The sequence below is a fragment of the Primulina eburnea genome, chromosome 3, assembly GCF_022965805.1.
Source record: "Primulina eburnea isolate SZY01 chromosome 3, ASM2296580v1, whole genome shotgun sequence".
NCBI lineage: Eukaryota > Viridiplantae > Streptophyta > Magnoliopsida > Lamiales > Gesneriaceae > Primulina > Primulina eburnea.
Window position 1 is genome coordinate 11,098,806 of NC_133103.1, and position 27,953 is coordinate 11,126,758.

Genomic DNA, 27,953 nt, shown 5'->3' on the forward strand with positions numbered 1-27,953 from the left:
CGATTAATATTAAAAATGTACCATTTAACTAAATTATACTTAATCATAAAATGTTAGTGAACAAAATTATAATTACATTAATATAATATAAATAATACAAACAAAATATTAAAAAAATTAATTAAATTACCTTCTCAGACGTAATTATACGGAACTTGTAATAATATCAACGGACGATGCTAATATCTGAAATAAATAACAGGTATCATAAAAAAATTACACAAAAAAACTTCTTAATATATAATTATAATATTATCAACGAAATAAAACATTACCTCTTCTTATCTTTGCAAATGAAATGGACGATAAAATAAACAAATAATATTAATATATGATCGAAGTAGGAAAGATGGATTTTTCACGTATAAATCAAATGAAAGAAATAAGTTGCGAGAATGAATATGAGGAACAATTATTTTCGACGATGATAGAAAGAATACCCGCATTTCTAACACGGCTTCTTAGAATCAGGGAAAGTGAGTCACGGATTTATATTAGCGACGGTGTTTTGTTAAAACCGTCGCCAATAGCGACGGTGGTTTTAAACCGTCGCTAATAGCGACAGTTTTTAATAAACCGTCGCCGATCTACTTTTATTTTTTTTAAAAAATCCGAGCCACTCTCCCCATTTGATTTTGGCCGAAGATGCGGCAGATCCATTTATTCTTCTCTGACTCTGTCGCTGCTATGCATTCCTTAAGAAACTTCAATCACTCGATCAAGGTAATGCTTATGCTTTCTGTTTTGTTTCTTCGAATCGATGGTTTGTTATGTGCACTATTATCGTTAGTTTTAAGGTACGCGACATGAAGAAATTACTGAGCATTCAACTCAGCCCTTGCCTAACTTATAGATACTACCGTATGTTTAAATGGGTTTCTTCTTCTTATCTTATTGAAGATTTTCAAAAAAGGTCTGCGGTATTTTTTATGATAGCATGAAAATGGTGTTTGGATATGTATTTGTTATGATTATTTGTGAAGGTGAAATACTTCCATGCTTTGACTTGCTATTCCAATTTATTTGACTTGCTTGGATAGACCAAATTTAAGTGAATTCGAAATCCACTTCAAGTCAAGTTATGCAATTTCATTATTAATCCATCCCTCCAAATGAAACCTATCAATCAAGCACAACCTAAAAGATTTGGTGTTTGGTAATGGCATGTCTGCAAGATGCTGAAATTATATAGACTGGGGGAAATGAATCAAGAGCATGCATATCCCAAACGGTTGCTTCAGGAGAGAAATAGGACCGGAGAAACCCAAGAAAGAAGACCAAGTGAGGCAAAAACTCCAATTCAATCTCCATGTCATAATGCTTGTCCACCAACCTAGGATGGATGAATAGCATTTGATGTTGCTATCAACGTTTAATATTTTTTTGAATTAGAGATGATGATGGTAAAATCTAAAGGAGATAAAGTTCTGTGATTTGAAAGGGAAGGGAATGGGAGGAATTTGAATTCAAATTTAAAAATAGAGCTGATAACTAATAGGTGAAACAAAACTAAATCAAATGTACATTTTGTTGTGGCACTGAACTGGACTATTGCTAATTTTTTTAGATGCTCTTTTTGGCTGTTTAGTTGTGTATTTTGCCGAAATTGGTAAAATCATGACCTGAAATGGCATCTTTTCAATTTTGGACATTATTTAATTAATTAACGAGTGGAGTGCATATTATTTCCTGGCAATTTCTCCATCTTCATCATGCCACTATAAACCATGTTGATTTTTTGGACATTCGCTCTTCTGCAGATATCCCAATCAGCATGTCAGATAGACCACGAAAACATTCTCCGCTACTGCATTGCTAGTTGTATTGTCGAGCATTAAGAATAGAAATTGCAGTCACTGTGACTCAAGTTGGTTGTTAATTTGCTCAAGTACTAGCTATGTCAGAAATAAGTTTCCGCTCTCTGATACTCTTTTCAGCACTGTTTCGCGTCTTTCTGATTTTGTATGGGGAGTGGCAAGATGCTGTTATGGAGGTTAGGTACACGGATATCGACTATTTTGTCTTTTCTGATGCTGCTGCCTTGATGGCATCTGGAAAATCACCTTATGAAAGATCTACTTATCGGTATTCACCCCTAATAGCATTTCTTCTTATGCCTAACTCATTTCTTCATCAATCATGGGGTAAATTCCTTTTCTCGGCCTCAGGTATGTCATGTTATTTAGTAGAAAAACACCTATTTTTATTGTGACGTTTGAACCGGGTCAAAAAAATCGCGAACTAGCTCGATTCGTTTACGACCCTAGAGGGAGTGCAAGTCATCATTATCTTTTTGAAACCTAATTTCCAAAACTTAATCATTTGCCAAATAATTTTGAGATATAAGTTACCTCTTTTCTGGCAAATATGAAGGGGAAAGAAAAGTATCCTTTTGGTGAAATAAGTCATTTCAACAATTTCAACCACATATAAGTGTTGGGAAAATAGAATTATGAAAGGCTTCCTTCTATGGTTGGTCTTCTAGGACACATTTTGCAGTCAGAGGAATTCTCTTCCTTCTAGTAAGCGAAGTATATGTTAAGTTGCTAATAGGTTGTGTATGCATTGGATATTTTGTTATGCGTCCAATTACAATTCAATTATGAATCGTAACTGAAATTTACTCGACAGATCTACTTGTGGGATTCTTTATTCACAAAATTTTGAAGTTACGGGGTGTACCTGGCAAACTTTGCACCTACTCTACCCTGGCATGGCTTATTAATCCCTTCACATTCACGATTGGAACCCGGGGCAACTGTGAGCCCATTGTGTGTGCCCTGATTCTTTGGATCTTATTATGTCTGATGAATGGTGCAACTTCAATCCCTTGTGATAAATTTTCCTTGACAATTTCTCACTTGTTTTTCTACAGGCCTGCATGTGAAGTTGAATTAACCATATGTTGAAATCTATCCACACTTAGAAACAAATTTAGACGTAAATTGGTTAGTTACTGCTTGATGTTTAGAAAGAATCTTTAAACGAACATCATATACTTAGATCAATGGCCTACATAAACCTACGCATAGGAAAGTTTATTTGTTTTCAAATACTAATTTTGTTAGGTAATATATTGTTTGTATGAATATTAAATCATTGAAACCAATACACTTGAAAGTGATACTCTAGTTGTGCTCTTTTATTTTTAAGGACATCCTAAAACCTCACGTATATAAGCATGCAGCATCTACCATCAGTTATAGAACAAAAAATCAGCAAAACAAAAGAAATGTAATCGAATGTACTAGATAAAATACAGAAAAATCAAAGCTCTTTAAATATTTCTGCATCAATATACTCGCAATTTATGATCAAGATTTATAAAATTTCAAATAGCAGTTGACTGGCTGCATAATGTACAAGATATTTCTGTGATGAGACTCATCGACACGAGGATGTCAAACACAACTTGTACATGTCTAAATATTAATAATATCTGAGATCTCTCTATTCATTTTCATGTTTGAACTTGGAGTCGAGACCCAAAGTTTTTGTTATTCTTCATCTATAAATTTCCTTATACGAGCTGCAGCTAAAAAGCTAGTTTAATTGTTTTTGTCTTTTGGACAGGTAATCTGTTACAGGCAGCATTTTGGTACGGGCTTGTTGTTCACCTCAGAATATATCCCATAATCTATGCACTTCCCATCATCTTATTTCTGGATCCCCAATATTTCCAACCCGGTAAAAATCCTGCCTTAGTTAACTGGAGTTATAGAAATTCAAAATCATCCTATTACTCGAACAACTCAAAAATCACCATCTCGCAGTCTATTTGGGCATTTGTAACAAGCATTATCACTTGGAAGAGAGCCTTATTTGGACTAATTTCTGGATCCACTTTCTTCGTCTTGACTGGCATATGCTTCCACTTATATGGATGGGAATTCTTGCATGAGGCGCTTCTATATCATCTCACGCGTACAGACCCACGTCACAATTTTTCTGTATACTTCTACCACATATACCTCCACTATGAACACGAGTTCTCCATAACCGAAAAGCTCATTGCCTTTCTTCCTCAGTTCACGGTGCAGCTAGTTCTGATATTCAGTTTCGCCCGTGATTTGCCGTTCTGTTTCTTTCTCCAGACGCTTGCCTTTGTAGCATTCAACAAGGTTCGTGACAAATGACAATATAATATCTCTAATTCTGTAAAAAAAAAAAAACCCCCCACTTTTATGCATATAAGGTATATGAGAGAATCAGCATTTGCTTGATCTTTATCCAGGTCATAACTGCACAATACTTTGTTTGGTTCTTCTGTCTACTGCCTCTAATATTGCCATGGAGCAAGATGCAGCTTAAATGGAAAGGTTTGGCTTGCATCTTTTTGTGGATTGGAGCTCAAACCCATTGGCTGCTTTGGGGTTATTTGCTCGAATTTCGAGGTAAGAATGTGTTCGTTCAGCTTTGGGTTGCAAGTTTGGTGTTCTTGGCAGCAAATACTTTTGTACTTGTCACTGTTATTGGTAACCATGTTTATTGTCCAGTGTTCAAAATATTACAGCATGAAAATTTAAGCAAAATTATGAAAGATGACTAATATGTATTCTTATAAAGATTTTTGGAGCTGAGTAAACTGAACATGGTTGGGTCCAGCCATAGAGTGAATAGGAGAAAATCAATGGCTTTTGGGTGATTATTATTATTTTTTGCTCTCGATCGATAGTTACTTTCTGCTGTTCTTTTGAAAGTAATTTCATAATTTGTTCTAATTTTAAATATTTGAATTTCTTAGATGTATTTATGTGGCGAGATTTTAAAAAAAACTTGTGTCAGACGTATCTAATCATAAATCATAAAATTAGAGTTTTGTGATATATTTGCAAATGGTAAAATATGTTCCAATTTTAAACTTAGAGGTGGAAAAGGATATTTTTTAAATTATGATAATAAGGCCAACTATATTATTATCATCATCAAAACGCTAAAGGACAAGTTTTAAAACAAAAGTGAGAAAAACGAAAAGAAATAACATTTGGGGACACAGATGATTTAGCTTTCGCATCTCACGCAACCAAGCCACCGACTTTAGTATATCTCATTCGCAATATTGATACTATATCATATGATTAAACTTTAATTATCTTAGTCTCATTCAATAATGCGAATGATTACATTTAGAGCATTTCATTTTTCAGATACTTCAAATATTTTGATTTTGTGTAAATAATGTTTAAAACGTTTTATTTTAATAATATTGTCACTAAAGATCGAGCCGTTAATACATTCAAAAACTGTATGTAAATAAATATATATACCATACGTATTTATTTTGCAAAAAAAAAAAGAAAAAAATATATATATACCGTATTTATATATTTTCTAAAAGTCGCCTAAACTAAAGTGCCCATTTATTTCACACAAAAAAGTGCACAGCTAAAAGATAGAATGAATCGATCATGTGAGCATCAGACCTAAAGAAAGGCTGTAATATCTGATGGCTCTCAACCCCCTATGGGATATTGACCAATAAAATGAAGATACGTATAATATATCTTTTATTTAATTATCGGTATTTATGATTCATTAATGCCAAGGGCCAGGAAATCATAATTAAAAAAACGAGATATTTTCTGGAGAAATATATGAATTTAAAATGGTTTTTTTTTTATTTTTTATTTTATTGAACGATAATTAATTTTTTTATTTTATTTTATGGAACGAGAATTAAATAGGTTGGTACTTTCAGTAAGAAAACAAAACATTGTTTATTGTGGAAAATTAAGTGGATGGAGTGAGTGGTGGAGTCACTCCCTCTTGGCCCTTGGGTATTCTGAAGATATTTAAGAAAAATATTTCAATATTATATAACGTATGGCTCATTTTATGATAAATTATAAGTGACATAAACAAAATCTTAATGTTTTGTTTGGATTGATTAATTAAATGAGTTTGAGATTCAATTCATATCCAACATGAATTTCAAATAAGTCAAAGATGAATGTCATTTGAAAATTAAATCTCCCAGCTCAAATCAAATTAATCAGTCAAAAAACTACCAGATAAAACAAGTTATGATTGGAATAAACAATTTAATTTAGGATTCTAATAATAAACAAAATGTCAAGATCGAGAAAAAAACATTAATTAACCTTGACGACTCTATTAATTGAATGCTCTGTCATACACAATTTATTAGTTAAAATAATAATGTTTCGATTTATAAATAATCAATCAGAGGGTAAAATATGTAATGGTCATTCAAATTTCAGTAGATATTTTGTAAGACGGTTTCACAAATCTTTATTTTTGAGACGGGTCAACTCTATCGATATTCACAATAAAAAATAATACTCTTAGCATAAAAAGTAATATTTTTTCATGAATAACTCAAATAAGATATCTGTATCACAAAATACAACTCGTGAAATCGTCTCACACATGTTATTGTCTTTCATATTTGGAAACTTCAAATCAAGTTATGTATTTATTTGTTTTGTTCGATGATAATAAATGATAAAAATAATTTTTATTTCATTATTCATCTAAAAAGTATTTTTCAGTGAAAACATCTTACTTTAGAAAGGACACAATATTTTGGACTGGTCCACCAAAGGTGGTGCCAAGTACAGTCCAGGCAGTCGAGTCGATGGGATCATGATTTTTATTTAGAAAATTTATAAACAAATCCAAAATCTGAAAAAATGGAATTGGATCGCATTAATAATTCATAATTAATGGGATTTTATAATATCCAATACTTTATTATTTAATATTTATTTTTGGTGATTAATCACCATTCAAAAATATATATTTAATTTAATATTGTAAATGTATGGCGAACTTTCTTCACACCGCACACGAAGCGAACTATGACTATTTTGTCGGTCATGAAATGCCAGATGGCCACATTAAATCTCCCCATCACCATTAATTACTAATATATTTGATTAATTGCGCTGAATTTATCAAATGATAATTACGTGAAGTTATATTAAAATTTAGAATAAAATCAAAGAAATGATGCAGTAGAGTTTTGTTAATTGTTATCTCCCCGGATATACCCTTTGTTCTTGGATTATTTTTGAACTGATCACTTAGAAAAATATAATGATAATGACAAATACATTTAATTGTGGCATAATTTGTGAAGCGATCATTTTAGAGAGGCAACCACTTGGGAACAAGATGATAGTGTATTATCGGGTTTAATTATTGTTGAATTCTATTTAGTATGTGTGAATGAAGTTCCTTTTTACAGTGTAGCTTGATAAGGTGTCTGGAAGAACAGCGGAGCAAATTCATTGACTGAGTGACACGTGCAAGCGGTGCCTCTCGCCCATTATATCTATCCGTTGGGGGCTGTAAGTGAAAAAGACACCTCAACCCCCCCCCCCCCCCCCCCCCCCCCCCCCAATCAGTTAATTTTCTTGCATCCGAAATTGCATAAACAACACACCGCTACATCTGCTGCCAATCTGTTTCTTTGTGTACTTATTATGGTGTTAGCCTTGAATCCTATATTGCTCAATTATTGGTTTCATAATTATTGAGATTAGTAGTGATTTCTATTCTAAAAGTTGTCAAGATTTAATTTTTAGCCTTGCATAGGGTTAAAGAAACTATTTTTGGGTGTGATAATTGTTCGCGTAAAATACCCATAAAGGTGCTGTGCTTAAAATGAAAATATCATTTTGTTTTATTTAATGCGTGTGTGTGTGTGTGAAACGGGTCATGTTTGATTGATTATTTTATTTATTACAGCTTCTCTTCTGCATGTAAGTTGCTGCTTTACTTAAATTTTTCCCATGGTGAAAGGCCTTAAAAGCCGCAATTTTTTTAATAACAAAAATACATCACCGTAGTAATCGTACAAATCAAGTGTTTTATTAAAATGAGGCCGCAGATTCGTTCTCTAAGTCATAGCACCAGAGGAGGAGCCATGGCTGCTGCTCTTGTTCTTCTTTTGCCCCTTTTGTTCCCAAGTCTTTTCACTCCGTTCAGCCATGCCTTGCCCTCTGCTCTGTCGGTGTGTTCTTGATTTCCTCTCTTTTTTTTTCCTGCGTTTCTTGTTTTTGCAATTACGTTGATTTGTGTGGTGTCTGAAGTTTTTGCTTTCTTGTGTGAAATTTTTGCAATTTTTATGTTTCATTTTACCTTATTGAGATATGGGTTTTCGGGTAAAAGCTATGGCAGATGGCTGCACAACAGCACAAGGGGTAGGAGTAAAGGCATCTGGAGTGGAAACAAGTTTTCTTGAAAAAAAAATTGATCTTGAGAGGGATTCAGGTTCTTGTAATTCTTGGTCAAATTTTACTGGTTGGCCTCTGTCGGTGGTGATTTTTCCTGTTTAAGTTGGCGGAATATCTTGGGAATTATTTGATTTGGGTAAATTTCAGCACGTGGAATGGAAACAAATGTGGATGCTGTGTGTGTAAAAATATATAAATGTGTAGTTTCTGAAAAAAAAATTTGGGAGATAAATCACCTTAATTCCAAATTGGTCAAGTATATAAGTGCTAGGTTAACTTGATTTGAAACCTGTTAGCTGTATATATTGCTTACTTCAATATAATCTGGTAATTATCCTAATGTAACAACACGATGTGGAACATGGCTTAAGATCTGGGTAGAGCCTTTAAAATCTAAAGATTTTGAGAACCCCGAGGCTTTAAAATTTTAAGAAATGTCAGGAGAATTTGCCTATATGTAAGGAATATGCGTTGTACTGAAAACTCGTTTAAAATATTTGCAAAATGGATGTGGTTAATCGATCCCTCCTTTTGGGAAAATTTGTGCACACTCTTCTTACCCCTTAATTCTTAATTCTGGACGGGGGTACCATTTTCATTGGCGAGCATGAGTGTCTCAGCTAACAATATAGTGCATGTTTAGTATTGATCTTCTGGTTGAGCTGATTCATTTGGTGAATGTTGGCATCAGACAAGTGTGATTGAAAAAGGAATAGAGTGAGATCTGCTTATATCTGTTGGGAAGCGAGTGCCAATATTGGTGTACGAGGATTTGCAATAACTTGTCTCATGTAATAGAGAATATGGTCGTGTGTGTGCGAGTAGCAAGACAAATTTCATGACCGTTAAAAATTAATTCAGTACCAAAAACCGCGAACCTAACATGCGACTGTTGTATAAACTGTGAATATCTTCCAAAGTTGGTGCATGACTATGCAATCTTGCCTACACAACTTATCTCTTACGTGTTGAAAATGTCTTCTGAACTACTGTTTTTTGTTCTCATATCCAGGAGTGGAATACTCCAAAGCCTATGCACTCTCGCTTACTCAAGAGTGCTCTACAGCGTGAAACTGTGAGTATGATTTCACTTAATTGTGATCTGACTTGAAATAAAAAAAATATTTTGCGGAATTATGTTTTATAATCTGTTCATATTCTTGTTTTATTGTAGTCTGATGAACTACAAGCTGACCTGTGGCTGCCTTTGCCTCGTCCAGAATGGAAAACCTGTGCTCAGCACGGCTTCACCTCCAGTAAGTAAAAACAAATGTGGCTCTCAATTTTCTTTTTTTTTTTCATTCTTTTGGAACTTACAATTAGAAGAGGTGGGTGAAAAATGATATCTTCTCTTAATCAAGTTTCAACTATTTGTGCCAAATAATGAAATTTAAATTTGTTAAAGTGTGCATTATACAGTTCACAATTTGTACCTCGTTTACTGATTAGCTATCTGGTTTCAGCAGAATTGCCTAAGAAAACTCAAGGATATATACAGTTATTTCTTGATGGAGGACTAAACCAGCAGAGAATGGGTGTAAGCTCATCTGTTTATTATATATGATAATTAAGCATATATAACAATGATTATAATAAGCTTATTCACTAATATGTTTACTTTTGTTTATATAGATCTGTGATGCAGTTGCAGTTGCCAAGATTTTGAATGCTACTCTTATAATTCCTTATCTGGAAGTAAATTCTGTCTGGCAAGATTCAAGGTACTCCTTAGAAGTCTATGCTATACTATGTTTGTTTTAAAAGAATATTGTTCTCTTTTATTTTTCTTGTTGGAGGTGTACTTAAAATGAGACCGTCTCCATTTTTCTATTGCAGCACTTTCATGGATATTTTCGACGTGGAACATTTTATTGATACATTGAAAGATGACATATCTATAGTCAGAGAGTTGCCTGCTGAATATTTTTGGAGCACAAGGGAGTATTATGCTACAGCTATTCGAGCTACGAGAGTAAAAACAGCACCTGTACATGCTTCAGCAAATTGGTATCTAGAGAATGTTTTGCCTCTCCTGCAAAGGTCGGTCGATATGATAATTTTTTCTGTCTTTTGACAATTTATTGGTCCATTGTTTTTGGCATTGTGATCCTTACTTCTTATTCAAATTGGCCTTCTATCTTCCATGTAATTTTAGTGGGCTTATTTTCAAATGTATACCAGAAAAGTTCATTTTGTCCCTGGAAACTAGAGTGACATCCCGATTTTATACAACATATTCGAATACTGTTTAAGAATGTGTCACTACTTTGGAGTTCATTGAACTAAAGTTTCATGACTATGTCAGATTAACACTGAGAAGACTAATTTACGAGTTTGCTAGAAAGTTAACCTTGTCAAGTTCTAAGCTCTGATTTTTGTGGTTCAGTTATGGAATTGCTGCAATTGCGCCATTTTCTCACCGTTTGGATTTTGACAACATGCCTGCTGACATTCAACGACTACGATGCAAAGTCAACTTTCAAGCTTTAGTTTTTGTACCTCACATCAGAGCTCTTGGAGATATGCTTGTTAGTCGCCTCAGATATCCTCCTGGCCCCAGTGAAGTTACTGGCACCAACTACATTAGGGAGTTCAACGATCCCAAGTACAAGCAAGAGGCTGGAAAGTTTGTTGTCCTCCACCTTCGTTTCGACAAGGTATATTTGCTTGTTCTAGTCAATATTTAACGCACCTAATCCTTATTCTGTGATATGCTACGGGAGTGTCAAATTCGTTTGTTTTCTCAGGATATGGCTGCTCATTCGGCTTGTGATTTTGGTGGAGGTAAGGCTGAAAAATTGGCTCTGGCTAAGTATCGACAAGTTATTTGGCAAGGAAGGGTGTTAAATTCTCAGTTCACTGATGAGGAGTTAAGGAGTCAAGGCCGGTGCCCGTTGACTCCTGAAGAAATTGGATTGCTTTTGGCAGCCCTTGGATTTGATAACAGCACTCGTTTGTATCTTGCTTCGCACAAGGTTTTACTGAGTTGTTTTATTTCCACAGGTGATTATATATGAATATTCATAATTGAATCTTTTCTTGAATAAAGGTTTATGGTGGGGAAGCCAGGATCTCGACTTTGCGAAGTTTATTTCCTCTGATGGAAGACAAGAAGAGCCTTGCTTCTTCAGAAGAAAGAGCTCAAATTAAAGGAAAAGCTTCTTTATTGGCAGCAGTTGATTACTATGTCAGTATGCACAGTGATATTTTCATTTCCGCTTCTCCAGGAAATATGCACAATGCTATGGTAAGTTCGTTAAGTTATCTATTTTCTTGATTCTGTGTGTGAAACAAAAGAGCTTGAACATAAAATGGATCAAATTTTTAAGTTTCCATCGTTCCGTGGTAACATTTGGTTTGTTTTACTTGACTCAGGAAACTTTTATCGTAATGCTCTCGCAATAATTCTTCTGCATTCATTCTCGACTTCTCGTTGAATGATTTTCGCATCAAAATCTTAAGTTACATGATATTAAATCTCTCTTCCAATACCAGGTTGGCCATCGAACTTACCATAATATGAAGACCATAAGGCCAAACATGGCATTGTTAGGGCAGCTTTTCTTGAACAAAAGCTTGACTTGGCCAGAATTCCAGGAGGCTGTCATTGAAGGGCACCGATCCAGGCAAGGGCAACTCAGATTACGCAAATCAGAACAATCTATATACACGTATCCCGCTCCCGACTGTATGTGCAATGCTTGAGTTATCGCGTGTGGCAGATATTTATGGCTTGTACTATTTAAATAAGTTTTATGCCCCTTTCTGTTTGGCCATAGAGCTCTGGGAATTCATCAGCATTTCAAATCTTCTACAGCATTTGGTGCTACAAAATGTTGTTTATTTGCACTGATTGATCCGAGGGGTGTGCGTATTTGTTAAATATATGAGGTCATAGTCATTTAACTTTGAGTGATATATACCTATCTTAATAGCTTTTAGGCTATCGTGTAATATGTTATTGGGTTCAATTATTCGTGATTATTTGTTCATCTTATTATGTTAACATTGAAGGACGGAAGGCATTTCTATTCAATAAACACGTTTAATTCGACGCCAGTTTTTTTTTTAGTATTTTATAATATAACATTGAATTAAAGAGAACATACATCTCATGTAGCAAATTTTTTTAAAAAAATAGCATCACCTGCTGGTAATCTTAGCAGCAGATGTAATGGGTTCCGAGTTCAACGATTTCTAGTGATGGGAGTACGCAATCCTTGTGATTACATAGAAAGACTGACGCCCGCTCCATCTCGATAGAAACCGGTTCTCCATTATTGAATCGAATTCATCCAAATGACTTGCATAATCCATGGAATAAAAATACTCCCTTCGTGAGAATTGTTTCTACAATAAGCAAGAAACTTCCACATACAAGACATTTAAAAATCTCTCTTCAAGTGACATGAATGATCGAGTCAATATAAAACTACACCAGGATGCTGAACACAATCTCACGAGCGAAACAACCATGTATGATGGCAACGACACAACTATAAGCTTCAAAAACTCAAAACCATCGATGCACAAGTTTAATATCAGGATACCCCACTAATCTTATCATGAGTTTTTTGACCGCTTAATATCATCATTCTCCTTGTCAGTGACTGCAGGACCATTACCAGTTCGAAGTCACACGATCCGGATTTTGTTGAGGAACCACGTCTTCTTCAATGGGGAGGGTTCGTTTTGACCCCTCTAAAACAACGCCAAGAACTATATTCTCTTCTCTAGAAGGTTTGCTTGTAGGTGGTTGTGTAACTTGTTGTCTAGTGTCTTGTTTTAATTGTGAAGCAGATGATACACCATCGAGTCTTTTACCTCCTAATGTCCTTTGCGTGGAAGCTGAGGTATCCTCTTGGCCAACTCTTGGAGGATGCTTGTTGTTAGGCGTGTCCTGAGTCAAACCACGTGAACTGCTGCCGTTAGAAATCAACACTTCTGCAGCCTTGGTACCAGTCTTGGAGGTAGACTTTGAAGCAGTCGTAATATCGAGCTTTGGATCAGAGAGAGATTTTTCTAAAACCCTGGAATTCTCCTTGGCATCTGCTTTTGCCATTTGTCCAACCTTGATGGCAGGTTTCACATCCTCTTTCAGGGACTTGTTTTCCTTGGAGTCCGGCAACATGGTTTCTCGTGACTTAGAATCTGCAATTAAAGTTGATTCCCCTTGAGCATCCGTCTTACTATCAGGTGTGGACCTTCCTGTATCCTTGTTGTCTTCCTCCCCATTTATCCTTACCGTTCGAGCTTGAGGAGGTTTGATCTTATCTTCCCCATTGATTTTGTAGGAGGGTTCAATCAAAAGTAATGGGCGGGCTGGAGCTCCCTGGTTAAATATAGAATCAGCGTGTGGTACATTATCCAAGTCTGCATCAGTGTTAACTTTCTGAACTGTGCGGATGGGAGTGGCTAGACGAGCTTGATGGTGCCTTATGACTCTGAGAAGATCTAGAAAAATAGCTTCCTATTTCCCGGAACAAAAGGAAAAAAGAATATCTATTTAGACAAGTTTCCAGATATATATAATTTACCTACAAACCACATCGGGGGAGTAAAATTGCAAATATGTGTTCTCACCTTGACGCACAGATATTCTTCAAAATGGGTAGTCTTCACAAAGCAGGACACCAAGATCTGTAACAATTCTGACCACATTAGACTGAAGCATTTAAGGAAAACTGCACATTATAACAAAATAATAAGATACATAAAACTAATAATCCCACTGAATTCATTTTTATGATTGATATATATTGCAAAATATAAAACCAGTACCAAGTTTTCAACAGAATTATTCAGCAAAATAACACAATGTTGAAACAGTGAATATTTCAATAATGGGAGCTTAGAATGACCATTATTACCAAGTAACAGATTTGGTGATATATAAAAGTTCAATCAGATAGAGCATGAGAATGTGGCCACAGGCAACGAAAGATTGAAGCGTTCTTAACATGAAAATGGAGTTTATTTTCTTTCTTTATTGTCTTAGTTTTCAGTTGTTTTACCGAGATTTTCTTCAAGTAGAAATTCTTTCGCAATGATATCATAAAAGTAGTACAACTTGATAAATAAATAGAACCCGATAGGAGCAACACACCAATTAAAGTATATTCAAAATTTACAACTCACCATTAAGGCCTGATTTTCAGGATTAACATTGTCCAAGAATACTCTTCTGTGCAACTTTTGCTGTTCGACTTGAGGATTCTTTGCGAGGACCTTGCGCATGTCAGCTACAATGTTCTACATATAAGAGGCATAAACAATTTGTTATATATCAAGTTGAAGACAACTGACTCAAATTTTCCAGACACATTCTAGATTTATTACCATCGAGAATACAAAGATTCTTGCATTAAAGATTCTTACGTTAATTTTGTGGACATCTAAATGACTGATGGCCAGGTGGTTTTTAAAACGCCAATGAGTTTTTTGGCTGAAGTTTCTAACGACATTGACAGTAAACTTGTGGTTTGGAATGTGAATAGCTTCACGGTCTTCGCCTCTCACAATCGTTGGTGACCACCAACCCACATGCTGTAAAGTGAAAATACAAAAATATCAACAATGAAAATAGTATATGTGAGGGATTACACTCGAGGACACTATGTAGGCAAGAAAAATAGAGAAATTTTCAAAATTATGCAAGGAAATATTGCTCATGTTCTTTCCACGGCATAGTATAAATATTGTACATTGACATAAATGATGATGATCACTAGACAGAATCGACACACAAATATATTACATTCAGAGCCAATACGTTTCTAATATTTGCAATATCCACATTTATCATTGGGTGGAACAGAGACCAACTAAGGAATAGAGACCAACTAACCTCAACTGTCCCAGAAACTTCATATCCTTCAATCTTAGTTTTAATCCATTCATTCACAACAAACGGCCGGGTTGCATGAATCATTGCACTTGATAGGAAATTCGTGAATATCTGTACATGGAAATAAAAAAGAAGGATGATAGAAATAGTATTCTTCAATTAGCAACTAAATATTTCCAATAAATGCATTGACAACATGAAAATGAAACCATAAATCTGAAATGTATACACACCTCACGTCCAGCCAGAGTCAGCAAAACTGTCCCAAGCCCTCCAGCAGTGAGCCATTTTTGGGTTGAGAAACCAAACAACTCCATGAACAATGATATAGCTGCAACCCACACTGCTGTGGACACAGCTTTGCCAGCAAATTGGAAGCCCATCTGTCAAAGAGCAACCGATTTACTAAAGAGATTTTACATTAGAATGAAATAAATGATAATGAAAAGCACAATTAGCAGTCAAGTACATGAAACATAAATAACAATGCTCTAGATTTTATGAGAAACTGTCAGCCATCGAACAATGAGTTAACCAAATTTCTTTTTTATATAATAATATCTTTGTGTAGCTGCAAGCAAAAATCAACTTGATGCTTCAATATCACATTTCTTCAGAAACTTGTTATTCCTCTTTCCATATCACTCATCAGGAGTATTAGATAGTTCAACAATCCAGAAACCATTTCTTAGCTGCTGATACGCTAAGATATCAACCGTATGACTTAATTATCACTGTAAAAGCATGCAAATAAAATACAAAAGCTTTAACACGTTCAACTTTAAGATAGTATGGGAAACATCGAACCGAATCAAGAACTCAAAAAGAAGGAACTAATGGCATGTTATCGTAACGACATGACAGCATTGGATTTACTTTGCTATTTCATTGAACTTTTTACGTCATACTTAAGCAATAATGACAAACTACAAGATCATATATTGGTGACTCTAGTGAAAAAAATTGGAGGGCAAGCATAACTTTAGGTTGTCCTTAGATTACGTCATTTAAAATCTATGATATCAAATTTATTTTCATTGTTAAATAAGTTAAAGTAGAGGAAATTCAAATACATCTACTTATTTACACTAATAATATTAATCACAATGGATTTCAAATGAATCCAATATTATAAGGATTTGAAATCTATTGTAATTAGTATAATAATATGTAAATAAGTAAAATCATAAATAAGTAGGGATAAGAACTTGAATTTCTGTGTGTAAGTTATTCAATCAATGAAAACATAAAATGCATTTAAATTCATGGATTTCAAGTCCTTCCATCCAAATACAATCTTCGATTTTGGCGCTGAAATTCAAAATACTACGAGGTAACAATGTTTCATTCATAAAAATGGAACGCAAAATCCCTTGACAAGTAGCTAATAGTAGGAACATACATTTCTAGTATCAACTGCATCATTTGTCTCCATGAATTTTTGCGCTTGCTGAATTACGCTGCATAAAAAACAAAAATCTCTTAGCCATAAGTGATTCGAATGTAGAACCTATCCACTGATCCTGGTAAACCAACTGGCACTACTGCTCATCTAATTAGTCGGCTACAAAAAGTCAAATATAGATAAAACAAAAAAACTTTTTACATATGAACAAATTGATGATGCATAAGATATGACAAGCAAACTTGTGGCACAGAAATCAACATTCGAAATAGAGCAAAGCACTGATGGAAATTCCATCAATAACTATTGGAGAAACAAAAATTTCAAGCCTAAAAATACACATAAACGGCTTCAATAGAACTCTGAGCAACCAAAAAGTGCAGAAACAATCGGTCATGGTGCACTTGTTTGCCCAAATCCTGATTTGAGTGACAACGGTTGCTAAAGGGTAAAATTAGTAGGTGCAAAAACTGTTAGACATTACTCTTAATTCTTAAACCAACAAGCAGGAATTCACCTTGAAAAGCAGTAGGCAAATGTTAGCACTGTTGATAATGATCTGATAAAATTTAGGAGCCGTTGCTTGACAACTTGACCAGCTTCTGTGGGAAGAACCATTGGATCCAAAGTTCTGTAAGATATTCACTTTCATTCAATATATCAATGGTAACTAAATTTTGGCTTTTTTTATCAAGAGAGTAGCTAACCTGCATATTAAGATGGCTCCTACCCATAAAAGCAAAGGTTGAATATACGAGGTTGTAAAATGGTATGTGCTACTTTTTTTCCATCTACTGTCACTTTTCTGCTGGGAACATGTGATGTAAATATTCAAATTGTAAATGAAAAAGCACAACTTCAATAGCACTATATTCGACAAACGAAGCAACCAAAAAAATCAGGAACTTAAGTGTGGAAAACTATGCAAAACATACATACATTCAAAAATATGTTCCTACTTATACGCATAACTGGCCGAAGTCCCCAGATTGTGAAAATAACAACACCAACTGCTGAAGCCAATTTGATCACGACAGAACTTCCATGCCAGCTGTTAAATGACCTAGAAATCAATAGAACCAGTTAAAAAATGCTCCTTGAAACAAATATCAAGAAATAACATCGATACAAACATGACTATAAACATTACTATATGACTGCACTTGCAACACCCAATTTAATAAAAAGTATTCATGTGACTCCTGAACATATTTTTGAAACCTATTTTATGATTCTATGTCAAATATGATTATATCTGAATACATAAACAACACCCAACATTTCATGTCATCCCTGAAATCTTCTGGTTGTGGATTCACACTGCAAATTGGATACGAATTCCTCCAGCTTGCAATTTGAAGTGTTTCAGGAAAGGAAGGACTGCAGCTTGATTTGTTTCTTGCAATATTGTTTATATTATTTTAACTAGTCAAGTTACAAGCTTTTGCATCAGAGGGAAATGGTTAATTACCGCGCTAAATTTAAAGCTGCACTCTTCACAAAGGTGGTGTCCAAAGATGGGCCTGGATTTAGAGAACATTTGCACTTGAACGTACTATATTTACATGGGAAGTCGTAAACCCGTTTAAGAACTCTCTTGGAAATATTTGGGCTCCAAGGATGATGTCTCTGAAACGTATTAAAAAACAAAGTCAAGTTCCACCAAGAACAATAACTGAACATTTCCTTTGCGGATAACAATGTAAAAAGAAAAAATCATAAATACTTATTCAACGGCTTTTTCAAGGAAGCAGCATGTTATTAGAATTTATGAACAATCTTCAGAAATGCCTCTCTTTTTCATTTAGAAGAATCGAAGCAAGGAAAGGTTAAATTCACATAATTTACAACGAAAATCAGAATTTTCATATAAAATGATGTATTGTGCTATTCTACATCAATTTACCAAAAGAAAACGGGGAGAACAAATTTCCCATTTAGGCAAAAGTATCTGAACCAAGTAAACGGCAAAGAAAAGGAGCACACCAGTGAAACCGACGACAGGTTAGATCCCGACGAGCACAATTGGCCTATTGTTCTCGAATTCCGCTGCTTGAAAAGCGATTGATCACAGAAAATGAATCAGAGTAAATCCGAATCAAATGAAACCCTAAATAGATTGAAACAAATTAGTGCTAAATCTTACCAGTAATCGTTTTCCGGCACCATGATTTCCCGAAATTCCATATTCAGGGAACAATTGAATCAAACCGACCACAGCCATTTTTTAACGATCACGGAAAACTATGTTCTTTACCCTGCATATATATGGGGTTTTTTTTGTAGCTGTGATTTTTGTTTCTCGACTTCGACTTTTTTACAAAAAAATATATATATTATATTTCAGCGTCACATTTCGCGGCGGCGGCGGCGGCGGCTTCTTCAGTCGTGTATACAGAACGTAATGCCCCTACCATCTCTAATTTGTGGCTTATAAGCTCACGCTTTAACTAATACAATTAAATTGTTTTACTATTTAATCAACTATCAAATTGCTAATTGCTTCTGTGAAAAGTAATATTTATTATATTATTAAGTACGATGCTCTTATAATAATTATCTTTAAAGATATCAAAATATTTAATATTATAATTATTTTTTTATGTTACTAAAAACTTCCTCAAGTCAATTTATATTTTACATAAAAAAAATCTAAACAATTTTTTTTTTTAAATCGAAAATCTCTTCTAAGTGGGTGTATTCAATTCAGAGTTTTGACGACTTTTAATGACTTTTTTAAATGATAGACTTTTACGGATTTGATAAATTTTTATTGACTTTTATGGAATCTCACATATTTATAAACAGATTTATGTGGATTTATGTAAACTTTTTTGCAAGATTTTTATAGACTTTTGTAGATTTTTTTTTATAGAATTTTATAAATTTTGTACTTAACTATAACATGTGATTTTTTATTAATTTCTTTGAACCAATAATTAATTGACATATATAACATATCTAATTTGAAATTATTTTTAATATTTATATTAATAAATAAATTTACTTATTTAAAAGTTAAATCGTTTAATCCTATGTGGGTTTATATGCATGTTTGTAAATTTTTAAAAATACATCAATTGATTAACATGTAATCTTATTTTTAAATTGATAATATAAATGTAAAAATAATATTATTTATTATTGTGTGAATATAATTTTGTATAAAAATATCATAGCTTACATATTAATTAAAAATACGAAAATGAATTTAAAAAATCATTGTTGTTACGAAACTATTCAATTATTAAGAATTAAACAACATTTTTTGATCATCTTTATTATTATTGAATATTACATTAATTTGTATAAATAATAAATTAAAAATCACAAAATCAATTCTATAATTCAAAATTTCCCCGTGTTATTAAAATAAAAAATTATGAAATGAACAATCAGCCAAAAAATGAAAAATTTGAAAAAGATATATGAAAATATGTATAGAGATACACTTCGAAAATTTGAGAGAGTTATAGAAATAGATGAGAGGAGAGAAGATATGAAGATATGTGATGTGAAGCGACAGAGAGAGTTAGAAGTTTTAAAAATCCATTCAAATCTTTGGGGTGAACCAAATACAATTTTTTACAATTTGTAGTTCTACCTTAGGCTTTAATGTTTGTATGTCAATGAATTCCATGGAGTTATTAAAAGTCCATGGAAAATTTGAATACATGTAGACTTTTATAGAGTTTATAAAAGTCAATGTTGAATACCACTTGACTTTTTAAAACTCCATGAAAGTCTATTTTGAATATCACAAGACTTCTATAGAGTATGCAAAAGTCTTGATTGAATACCTCTAGATTTTTAAAATCTACAAAAGTCATTAAAAGTCAATAAATTTCTCACGTTGAATACACCCCCTAAATTGTAAATAATTTTGTGTTAATTATTTAGTATTATTTGATCAAATTTAAAAATAATAATAACACATACAACACGTGTGCATCTTTTATTAATATCTATAATACATAAAACAAGTTAAGCGAGTTTCCAAATTTTCAGTTTTAAGCGAAATTGATATAAATTTAAGTTTTAATAATTTATAATTCATACATTTAAAAAAATCAAACATAAAATTCATGCACATTATGTCTGATTTTTAAAAATATAAAATCTAAAATGCTATAAATTTTGCTTAAGCTGTATTTTATTACTTTTATAATTTTTTAACATGAGGTGTTAATGAAATTAGCTTATTTATTTATATAAACTGAAAATTCCAACAACACTGTTTAATATCATGTGAATTTTTATTTTTAATTTTTTTATTATTTTTTTTAATATTAATTTGCTTAGTATGATGCTCCATAAACTAGTGTAAAACCCAAATAAAATTTATCTTCCAAAGTGAGAAATTCCATTTTGACTAGTCAACGAGTTAAAAAAAAGAAGCCAAAATAAATAAAAGAGAGAAAATACAAGTGTTAATTGTTAAAAGCCCTCAAGGGTGACCGTTCAACACCTTCAGCTTTCTTCATCGAAAAGGAAGAGGAGAAACAATTAATATTGATGTTCTCTTTTGAATCGTCTTCTTCATCATCACCATTTAATCTCCTTTCCGGATCTTCTATGTCCATACTTTGAACCATCTTTCTCAGATTTTCCATCAAATGGTTATCTTCCGAAGTTTGATTCTTGATTCTATCAAGAAAACACCCCATCTTATCCACCAAATCTTTGTTCTCTGATGATGCTGCAGCAAGCTGACTTTCTTGTATTTTCTTTTCGATGTCGATCAAATCATTTTCAAGTTCCATGATCATCAGATCCTTCTCTTGAATTTCCATCTCCTTCAGAACGTCAGCTGTCTTGATCTTTTCCCACGATTCGTGGAAAATGTTCATCTCTTCTTGCATATGTGACAGCATTGATGAAAAAGACGCGGTTGAGCTTTCAAACTCGTGTTCCAATGATGCAACAAGCTGCTGCAGATTGTATATTCTCTCCTCTCTCTCTTCTACAAGCTGGTGAAGCGTTTGTTTTTCGTGCTCGTGGGTTTTTTCTGCATCAACTTGAGCAAGAACAGCTCCTTCGAATTCGTTTTTGACCCACTCTTGCTCCACATCGTGCCGTTCTTTCTGATATATCTCCGCATTCTGAAATGAATCAACTATTTCTTCAACCTTTGTGCTCTCAACGAGTCGTTTCTGAAGAAATGAATCAACTATTTCTTCAACCTTTGTGCTCTCAGCGAGTCGTTTCTGAAGATGATCAATTTCTTTGTCCTTCTCAGCAAGTAGATTGCTTTCTTTTTCTTGTTTAAGGTTAACCTCTACCTCAGTATGTGCGAGCAGAGAAGCTTCCATTTCTCTACGTAGTTTATAGTTTTCTTTGTGGTTTGCTTCCAACTGCTCAGCAATCGATCTCCATATCTTCATTTCAAATTCGAGTTTATTTGCTTCAAAAAGTTTATCATTCAGCTCTTCATTTGTCCTATCCAGAGCATCACGAATCTCGGCCAAGTCACCTTGTAATTGCAACACTTTTTCCTCTGAATTTATTTGACAAATTGATGATTCTTTGAGGGTTTTTTCGAGCTTATTGAGCTCATTCTGCAGAGGAACTTGCAAACCTTCGAGAATTTGAACCCTTTCTGAAAAAAATGCCACCTTCTCACGTTCCTCCTCAAGTTTGCTACAAACCAGCTTAAAAGCAGCCTCCTTTGCTTCCAATTTTTCGACCAGACCACATATGTTATCCTCGATGCAGTTGTTTCTATGATCAGCAGAAGCTTGAATATCAGCAAGCCTGAGTCGGGCCTCAAGAAATTCTGATCTCAAAACCAATAGCATCAGAGAAGTCTCCTGATTCATCAACTCCAAGTTTAGAATCAACGAATCACAAGCTTCAAGTTCCATTTTAACCTCATTCAATGCCACGTCCTTGTCTTTCAACTCCGATTTACAGAGCATTAATTGTGCGGTTAACTTCTCCGTTTTGATAAGCCACTCAGATTCTTTGGCTTTAAGATTTTCTGAACACTCCTTGTGAACCTGTTCCAAGGATCTTTGCTTGTTTCGAAGCTTAGAAGAGGAAGAAAATCTCCCCGCCTCACGAATTTGATCTTCTCGGATTTCTTTAAGGCAAACCATCAACTCTTGCTTCTCTTGCTCCACTTTTTTGAGCTGGTACTCCATCTCTTTGTAAAGCACCTCCTTTGTTCTCAACGTGCTCCTCATATTTGCTATCTCTTGGGCAGTTTGATTAGTCAAATGCTCGAGTTCTGATTTGGCTTCCTTGTATTCACAGCAAACATTGTCAAAACTTGTCCTGGATTCTAAGAGTTGAATCTCGAAAATCTTTCTCTTACTTTCTGCATGAGCTAGAGCCTGGTTACACATCTCAAGTCGGTTCTGAAAATCTTTAGAAATTCTAATTTCAGAGTCCAGGTTCAATTGTAATGAAGAGATGTTACCAAGAAGTGCAGCTTTATCCTTTTCCCACTCCTTTTCTCTCATTCTAAACTCGTTACGAAGCTTCTGATGAGCTTCTTCTAAATGACCAAATTGCTCTTTCTTCCATTTTAGCTGATCTTCGAACTTCCTATTTCTCTCCTCCAATTCAAATAACTCATCTTTAAAATCTTTGACTTTATCCCCTAATGGTGAACACTTCTGTGAACAGGCAAGAATGCTCCTAATACCTTTGATTTCTTCTTTTAGCAAACAAACTTGCCGTTCTTGATCCATATTTTTGGAATTTGCATCATCTAATGCCAATCCCAGTAACTTGTTCTCTTGTTCACACTCCTTTACTCTTTCGGCCAATTCTGAACACTTCTTTTGTGAACCATCTAGAACGCTCTTTACCCTTTCAATCTGCTCTTTAAGCGAACAAATTTGTCGTTCTTGATCCATATTCTTGGCATTTGCATCGTCCAGAGCCAATCCCAACATCTCATTCTCGTGTTCACGCTTCTGAACATCCCCCTTAAGATCAACGCGGAGTTTATCGTGTAAATAAGTAAGATTCTTGAGAATTGATTCTTTCTCTATCAACCGAGACCCAAGCTCTTCATTTCTCTGCTTTACAGTAAAAATTTCTTCCTCCTTTTCACTCAACTCTCGAGCTAGTCGATCCAACTTGGAACTTGCATCCTTAGCCTTGCTTATCTGGTCAATGTGGGCTATTTTCAAACTGTCAGCTACTTCTACTTTGACTCTGTATTGTTCCCTAAGCCTTTCAATCTCAGCTTTAGCCTCATCTAGCTCTTTACAAACGTCCTCCATTCTCTTTACTTCTGCCAACGGTGCCTATGAACATAATTACAGAAGGGTAAAATCTTGATTTTGAAAAAAAAGTCTATAAGAAAATTTAGTTGCATCCGCAAGAATCGATCAAATTATACACTTTTGAGAAATCTAAAACATCTTTGCGCTTCACAATTGCACATTCCAAGTTACCTTCATATATCTGTTGCTGATAACATTTAGGAGTGTTCAAGAATAAGCACTGTATTGTTTTGTTATGTGTCAGTAAATGAGGGAACTACTGAGAAAAATTCAAATAAACCAAGAAACGGCAAATATACACTGCTACACACCCAAAATAAGGTGAAGAAACACTAGAAATTGAGAAACCAATTGCAGAAAAACTAAAAGAACGAGATTACACTAAAAAAGCAGCAAATGTAAAACGTTTTTTAAGCACATTGCAGAATGCGAATTCATCGAAGAATACCTGTTATTGGACAAAATGAACACTCTGTTGTAGGATAAAATCAACAATCGGGCTCGCATTAGATGTTAGAACTGTTATTAATGATGCTTCTGTGATGATGAACAAGAAATGGACGAGGTTGTTGCGGAAAAGAGCCGTTGGGGTTTGAATTTCCTTGGTGGAGAGAGAGGCCGTTGGTCGTTTTGATGTCGTTGAATTGCTCTCTGATCTTGAGGATTTTTATTTTTATATTGATACTACTAGCCGTTGTGATGAGGCCTAAGCCCAAGTTTCAATGACACTCTGGATTGGGCTTCATTTTGAGGCCAAATCAATTTAAATTCGCGGCTTCATATTGGGTCGAATATTCAACAACGGGGAGTTTGCGGCCTCTAAGGAAAGCGATAAGTTATTGTTATTTTAAGGAGTAATTGTTTACAATTTGCATACCTCGGAGGTAGTATAACGAGGGATTAAAAAAATCCCAGAGAAGTCAAAAGAAAATTCATAATATATTACGATGTTCATCATTAGAAAAATAAGATCACGAGGCTATTATAACGAAATATTAAACAAAGTTAGACGCAAGATTTTCTTTGATTAGACTAGGATGCAAACGAAATCTGCTATTGCTCGAACCGAGTTGATGATATGGTAAAAAATCTTATCATATCATTAATTATATTTTAGAGATATTACAAAATATTGCATTGATATGCACAAATCTAGTTGTCATATATCACAAAATTCTATACCATCTAAGACTCCACACCTATAAATAAAGGGCTCCTAAACCCTAATTAGGGTACGTTTTCATGTACAATTATTTACGTCAGTCTTATATTTTTCTTTCAAATAATATACTGACTTGAACGTCGGAGTGGCTTCGCCTCCGGGCGGAGTCATCTCACCCTTTTTCTTTGATACACAGTTATATTTTTGGAGCGTTTTGATCCGGTTTATTGAAGAAATTGGTTCGTGATCATCGGTTCAAGGTATTTTTATGGATGCGCATCAATGACGCCGTCTGTGGGAACGAAATATAATCTCATGATTGGATCTACCGGGCTGAATTAAGAAGAACCAAAGAAGACACCTATCGCCGAACCCCATCACTGACATGAAACAAAACAATTTACGTCGCAATTCCCCCACCAAGCCGTCGCTTCGGGATACCCACCCATGATTTCTTAACCAACCAGCAAATTCAAGCTAAAGATGTAGTCCCCAGTGCATATCCGGTCGTTACTCAACCCGCCGCACGCCTCGTATGTTCTTGAATTTGTCAAGAAGGCTCCACAGAGCCCGTTTCTTGACAATTTGCTGCATTCGCTATCATGCTCACTACCGAGAACCCCAGATAAAAATTGCTTCGCAACACCGCCGGCAGCGACCTTCAGGACAATCCCGACCTACCACCGCGTAGCCAACCCACATGCGCATTATCTTCAAAATTTTGAGGAAGAAAGTCATGAGCCGCCCAATCGGACCTGTTTTGAGTCTTCTGTTCGAATCGCTTGAGGCAGGTAAAATTAGAGAGAGCCAACCATCCTTGAACTAGCCTACATGTTTTTCTCCAATTCTAAACCGGCCACATCCCATTGCGCCGCGCGAGTCGCCAGAAATCGAAGTAAAACATCAATGTTCATGTGGGCGAAACATGACAACTTGGGTTTTTGAAATTTTGGCATCCTCTTTGGAACTTCGAGGGATTGGATTGCTGACTCTTCTTTAAAAATCCCACAATATGACAATTGCGCATCTCATCGGACTGCTCTATTAATTATTAGGCTGGGAATTCATCTCCAAGGCATGGGTTATTTTTCTAATAGCGTGACCTTGAAGCATCACTTGTCGGCTCGCTACTTCTGAAGATAAGTTTGAATTTATTCTGCCTAATTATATCAATATTATTTCATACTGCTGTTTTGTGTGGTTAATCGGAGAATATATATATATTTTTTCTTTTGATAAATACCCGTGAACTCGTATTAGAAAGTTCCAGAAGGCAGAATCTGTTAATCATCTCATAGAGTTGTTTGCTTAAAAATGTTTCAGTACATATGATTTGGTGATGAGATAGATTGTCATAGGCTGTCAATAAAAATCATACATGAATACTATCTTCAGGCAATTTGTTTGGGTTACAAGTTTGATCTCCATGCATGGCTTGAAACAGAAGTGCATGAAGTTTTGAATATTGCTCTATCAATTTTCTATCTCCAATCTTAATCAGTGGGTATTTTCTTCATTTAAACTCTAGAAAGGAGAACTCTTTTATGGAAAAGTTGCTGGAATTGTTTGTTTTTTTTAACACAAATGAAATATGACAATGATTATATTCTCAGGAGGTCCTCAAGTCCTTTTTTGCCTAATTATTGCATCTTTGTCATTTATGGGCCGGAAACATAAGTGCTAGGTCTGGTATATTCTCAGGATACCTAGTTGTCCCAAGATAATTTGAGATTAAGTTCTTATACCAGCATAGTATTATCACTCTTAATGCTTCACTCATCTTTGCATAAATATATGTGAATATTAGGTTTCAAATGATTATAGTAAGATTAACCTTGTATTTCTTTTGGTAGTTTAGTTGTAAACTAAATTCATGCCATGGTTTATGTATGAGCTATTCCAAGTTTTTTATAATCTTGTCTAAATACCTGGGCGGAGGAGGCATGCATTCCCTTTCATTTAATATAACCAATTATCAGAACCTTGCTGAAATTTTCATCGAAAATCTTCCCAAATCTAGCTCACTGTGGGCTCTCGTTTCTTAATTATTGATGTAGTTAATTCTACATTGTACTATGTATACTCGATTTTGAGTTGTATGCATTAAAAAATAAGATTTCTTGAATAGCCATGCGAGATTCATTAATGTTGTTAAATGCACTCGCATGACTATATTTTTGTGAATAATTTTTGCAAAAGTGAGCTTTAGAGAAGCTACGGGCTTCTTTAGTTAGCTTAGAAGGAAGATTTGAATTGATTGACTGCAGAAGGATCCTTAAGTTACTTTTAACCAATTTGTGCATATTCTTTGATAATCTAGAATGTCTCAAGAGTCAACCTTTATCATTATGCTAAGATACTCCTTTGCAGGTTGTGTAAGATTACTTATCGCTCCATTGTTACTCATCTATGCTAATTTATTTGCCTTGAACCACCAAAATCGATCTAGGTGGATTTTTCGAATTGAGTTATTCACCTATTGATTTTGGAAATCAGATTATTCATTGGGATTCATTATTTTTTTTTTTGGATTTTCATAGATAAAGTATGCTGAAATTTTACGATCTCTTGTTTCCATTATTGAGCTGATAGAGCCGTTATGATTCAAATGAATTTTTTTAATGTTTGGGATTAAGCTGACTCAACTTTAGTCTGACAACTAACTGTTTTATTTATTTTTAATATAACTAGCTGCATGAGCTTGAGATCGAATTTCATGTGATATTTTACATTTTTATGGTGAGTTATTTAATCCGAGCCACATATAAGCTCAACCTCTTACATAATTTCATCAAGTACTTGTTATGCTTGATTTTGTTAAAATCACGATGTTTTTCTCACTATATTTGAAGCTTTACAAAGCTCAGAATGTTTTATCCATAAGATAAGTTTCATGTACTTGAGATTTTATTATCCGAACAAGGATTTTTTATAATAAATTTCTTATGTTGCATCATCCATTTCAAATATTTGAGATAATTATTTTTGGCTCTCTTCTATCTCGTTTCTTGTGCTTCATTGCAGTGTCCTAGAGCTTGCTCGACGAACCGTGCCTGGGCTCAACTCATGTGATTTTCACTAGCAGACACCCTTGCTCGAC

General features: G+C 34.4%; 4 protein-coding genes across 10 annotated transcripts; 2 read left to right on the plus strand and 2 right to left on the minus strand.

The window, feature by feature from the left end:
* Nucleotides 1–578: 578 nt before the first annotated feature.
* On the plus strand, nucleotides 579–4,745 carry LOC140826329 (GPI mannosyltransferase 1). Of its 5 annotated transcripts, none has more exons than XM_073188553.1 (5): nucleotides 580–723; nucleotides 1,761–2,168; nucleotides 2,632–2,814; nucleotides 3,574–4,121; nucleotides 4,235–4,745. In XM_073188553.1, exons 2-5 carry the CDS (start codon nucleotides 1,898–1,900, stop codon nucleotides 4,547–4,549), a joined length of 1,317 nt encoding a protein of 438 aa, XP_073044654.1. In that variant the 5' UTR covers nucleotides 580–723; nucleotides 1,761–1,897; the 3' UTR covers nucleotides 4,550–4,745. The 5 variants fall into 5 exon arrangements, with proteins under 5 accessions (XP_073044658.1, XP_073044654.1, XP_073044657.1 ...); XM_073188556.1 differs by lacking the exon at nucleotides 580–723 and adding an exon at nucleotides 732–1,281; XM_073188557.1 differs by lacking the exon at nucleotides 2,632–2,814 and having other exon boundaries at nucleotides 579–723.
* A 2,927-nt stretch (nucleotides 4,746–7,672) lies between these two features.
* LOC140826331 (O-fucosyltransferase 39-like) lies at nucleotides 7,673–12,255 on the plus strand. 2 transcript variants are annotated; one of them, XM_073188561.1, is made up of 10 exons: nucleotides 7,673–7,978; nucleotides 9,214–9,276; nucleotides 9,376–9,457; nucleotides 9,668–9,738; nucleotides 9,834–9,922; nucleotides 10,038–10,241; nucleotides 10,588–10,858; nucleotides 10,949–11,176; nucleotides 11,251–11,448; nucleotides 11,697–12,255. In XM_073188561.1, the coding sequence occupies exons 1-10, from the start codon at nucleotides 7,844–7,846 to the stop codon at nucleotides 11,904–11,906; spliced, it is 1,551 nt and encodes a 516-aa protein (XP_073044662.1). In that variant the 5' UTR covers nucleotides 7,673–7,843; the 3' UTR covers nucleotides 11,907–12,255. The 2 variants fall into 2 exon arrangements, with proteins under 2 accessions (XP_073044662.1, XP_073044661.1); XM_073188560.1 differs by having other exon boundaries at nucleotides 7,676–7,978; nucleotides 9,665–9,738.
* A 223-nt stretch (nucleotides 12,256–12,478) lies between these two features.
* Nucleotides 12,479–18,877, minus strand: LOC140826330 (mechanosensitive ion channel protein 2, chloroplastic-like). The gene is given in 14 exon segments (XM_073188559.1): nucleotides 12,479–12,837; nucleotides 12,839–13,671; nucleotides 13,785–13,841; nucleotides 14,340–14,453; nucleotides 14,580–14,747; nucleotides 15,049–15,159; nucleotides 15,282–15,431; nucleotides 16,451–16,508; nucleotides 16,971–17,084; nucleotides 17,161–17,261; nucleotides 17,393–17,516; nucleotides 17,925–18,082; nucleotides 18,440–18,502; nucleotides 18,600–18,877. Coding segments are annotated over 14 exon segments (2,202 nt in total). The 5' UTR covers nucleotides 18,678–18,877; the 3' UTR covers nucleotides 12,479–12,764.
* A 1,922-nt stretch (nucleotides 18,878–20,799) lies between these two features.
* On the minus strand, nucleotides 20,800–24,320 carry LOC140826332 (uncharacterized protein At4g38062). 2 transcript variants are annotated; one of them, XM_073188563.1, is made up of 3 exons: nucleotides 24,140–24,320; nucleotides 21,637–23,712; nucleotides 20,800–21,582 (listed from the first exon to the last, which is right to left on the minus strand). In XM_073188563.1, exons 2-3 carry the CDS (start codon nucleotides 23,686–23,688, stop codon nucleotides 20,884–20,886), a joined length of 2,751 nt encoding a protein of 916 aa, XP_073044664.1. In that variant the 5' UTR covers nucleotides 23,689–23,712; nucleotides 24,140–24,320; the 3' UTR covers nucleotides 20,800–20,883. The 2 variants fall into 2 exon arrangements, with proteins under 2 accessions (XP_073044664.1, XP_073044663.1); XM_073188562.1 differs by having other exon boundaries at nucleotides 20,800–23,712.
* Between the last annotated feature and the right edge of the window lie 3,633 nt (nucleotides 24,321–27,953).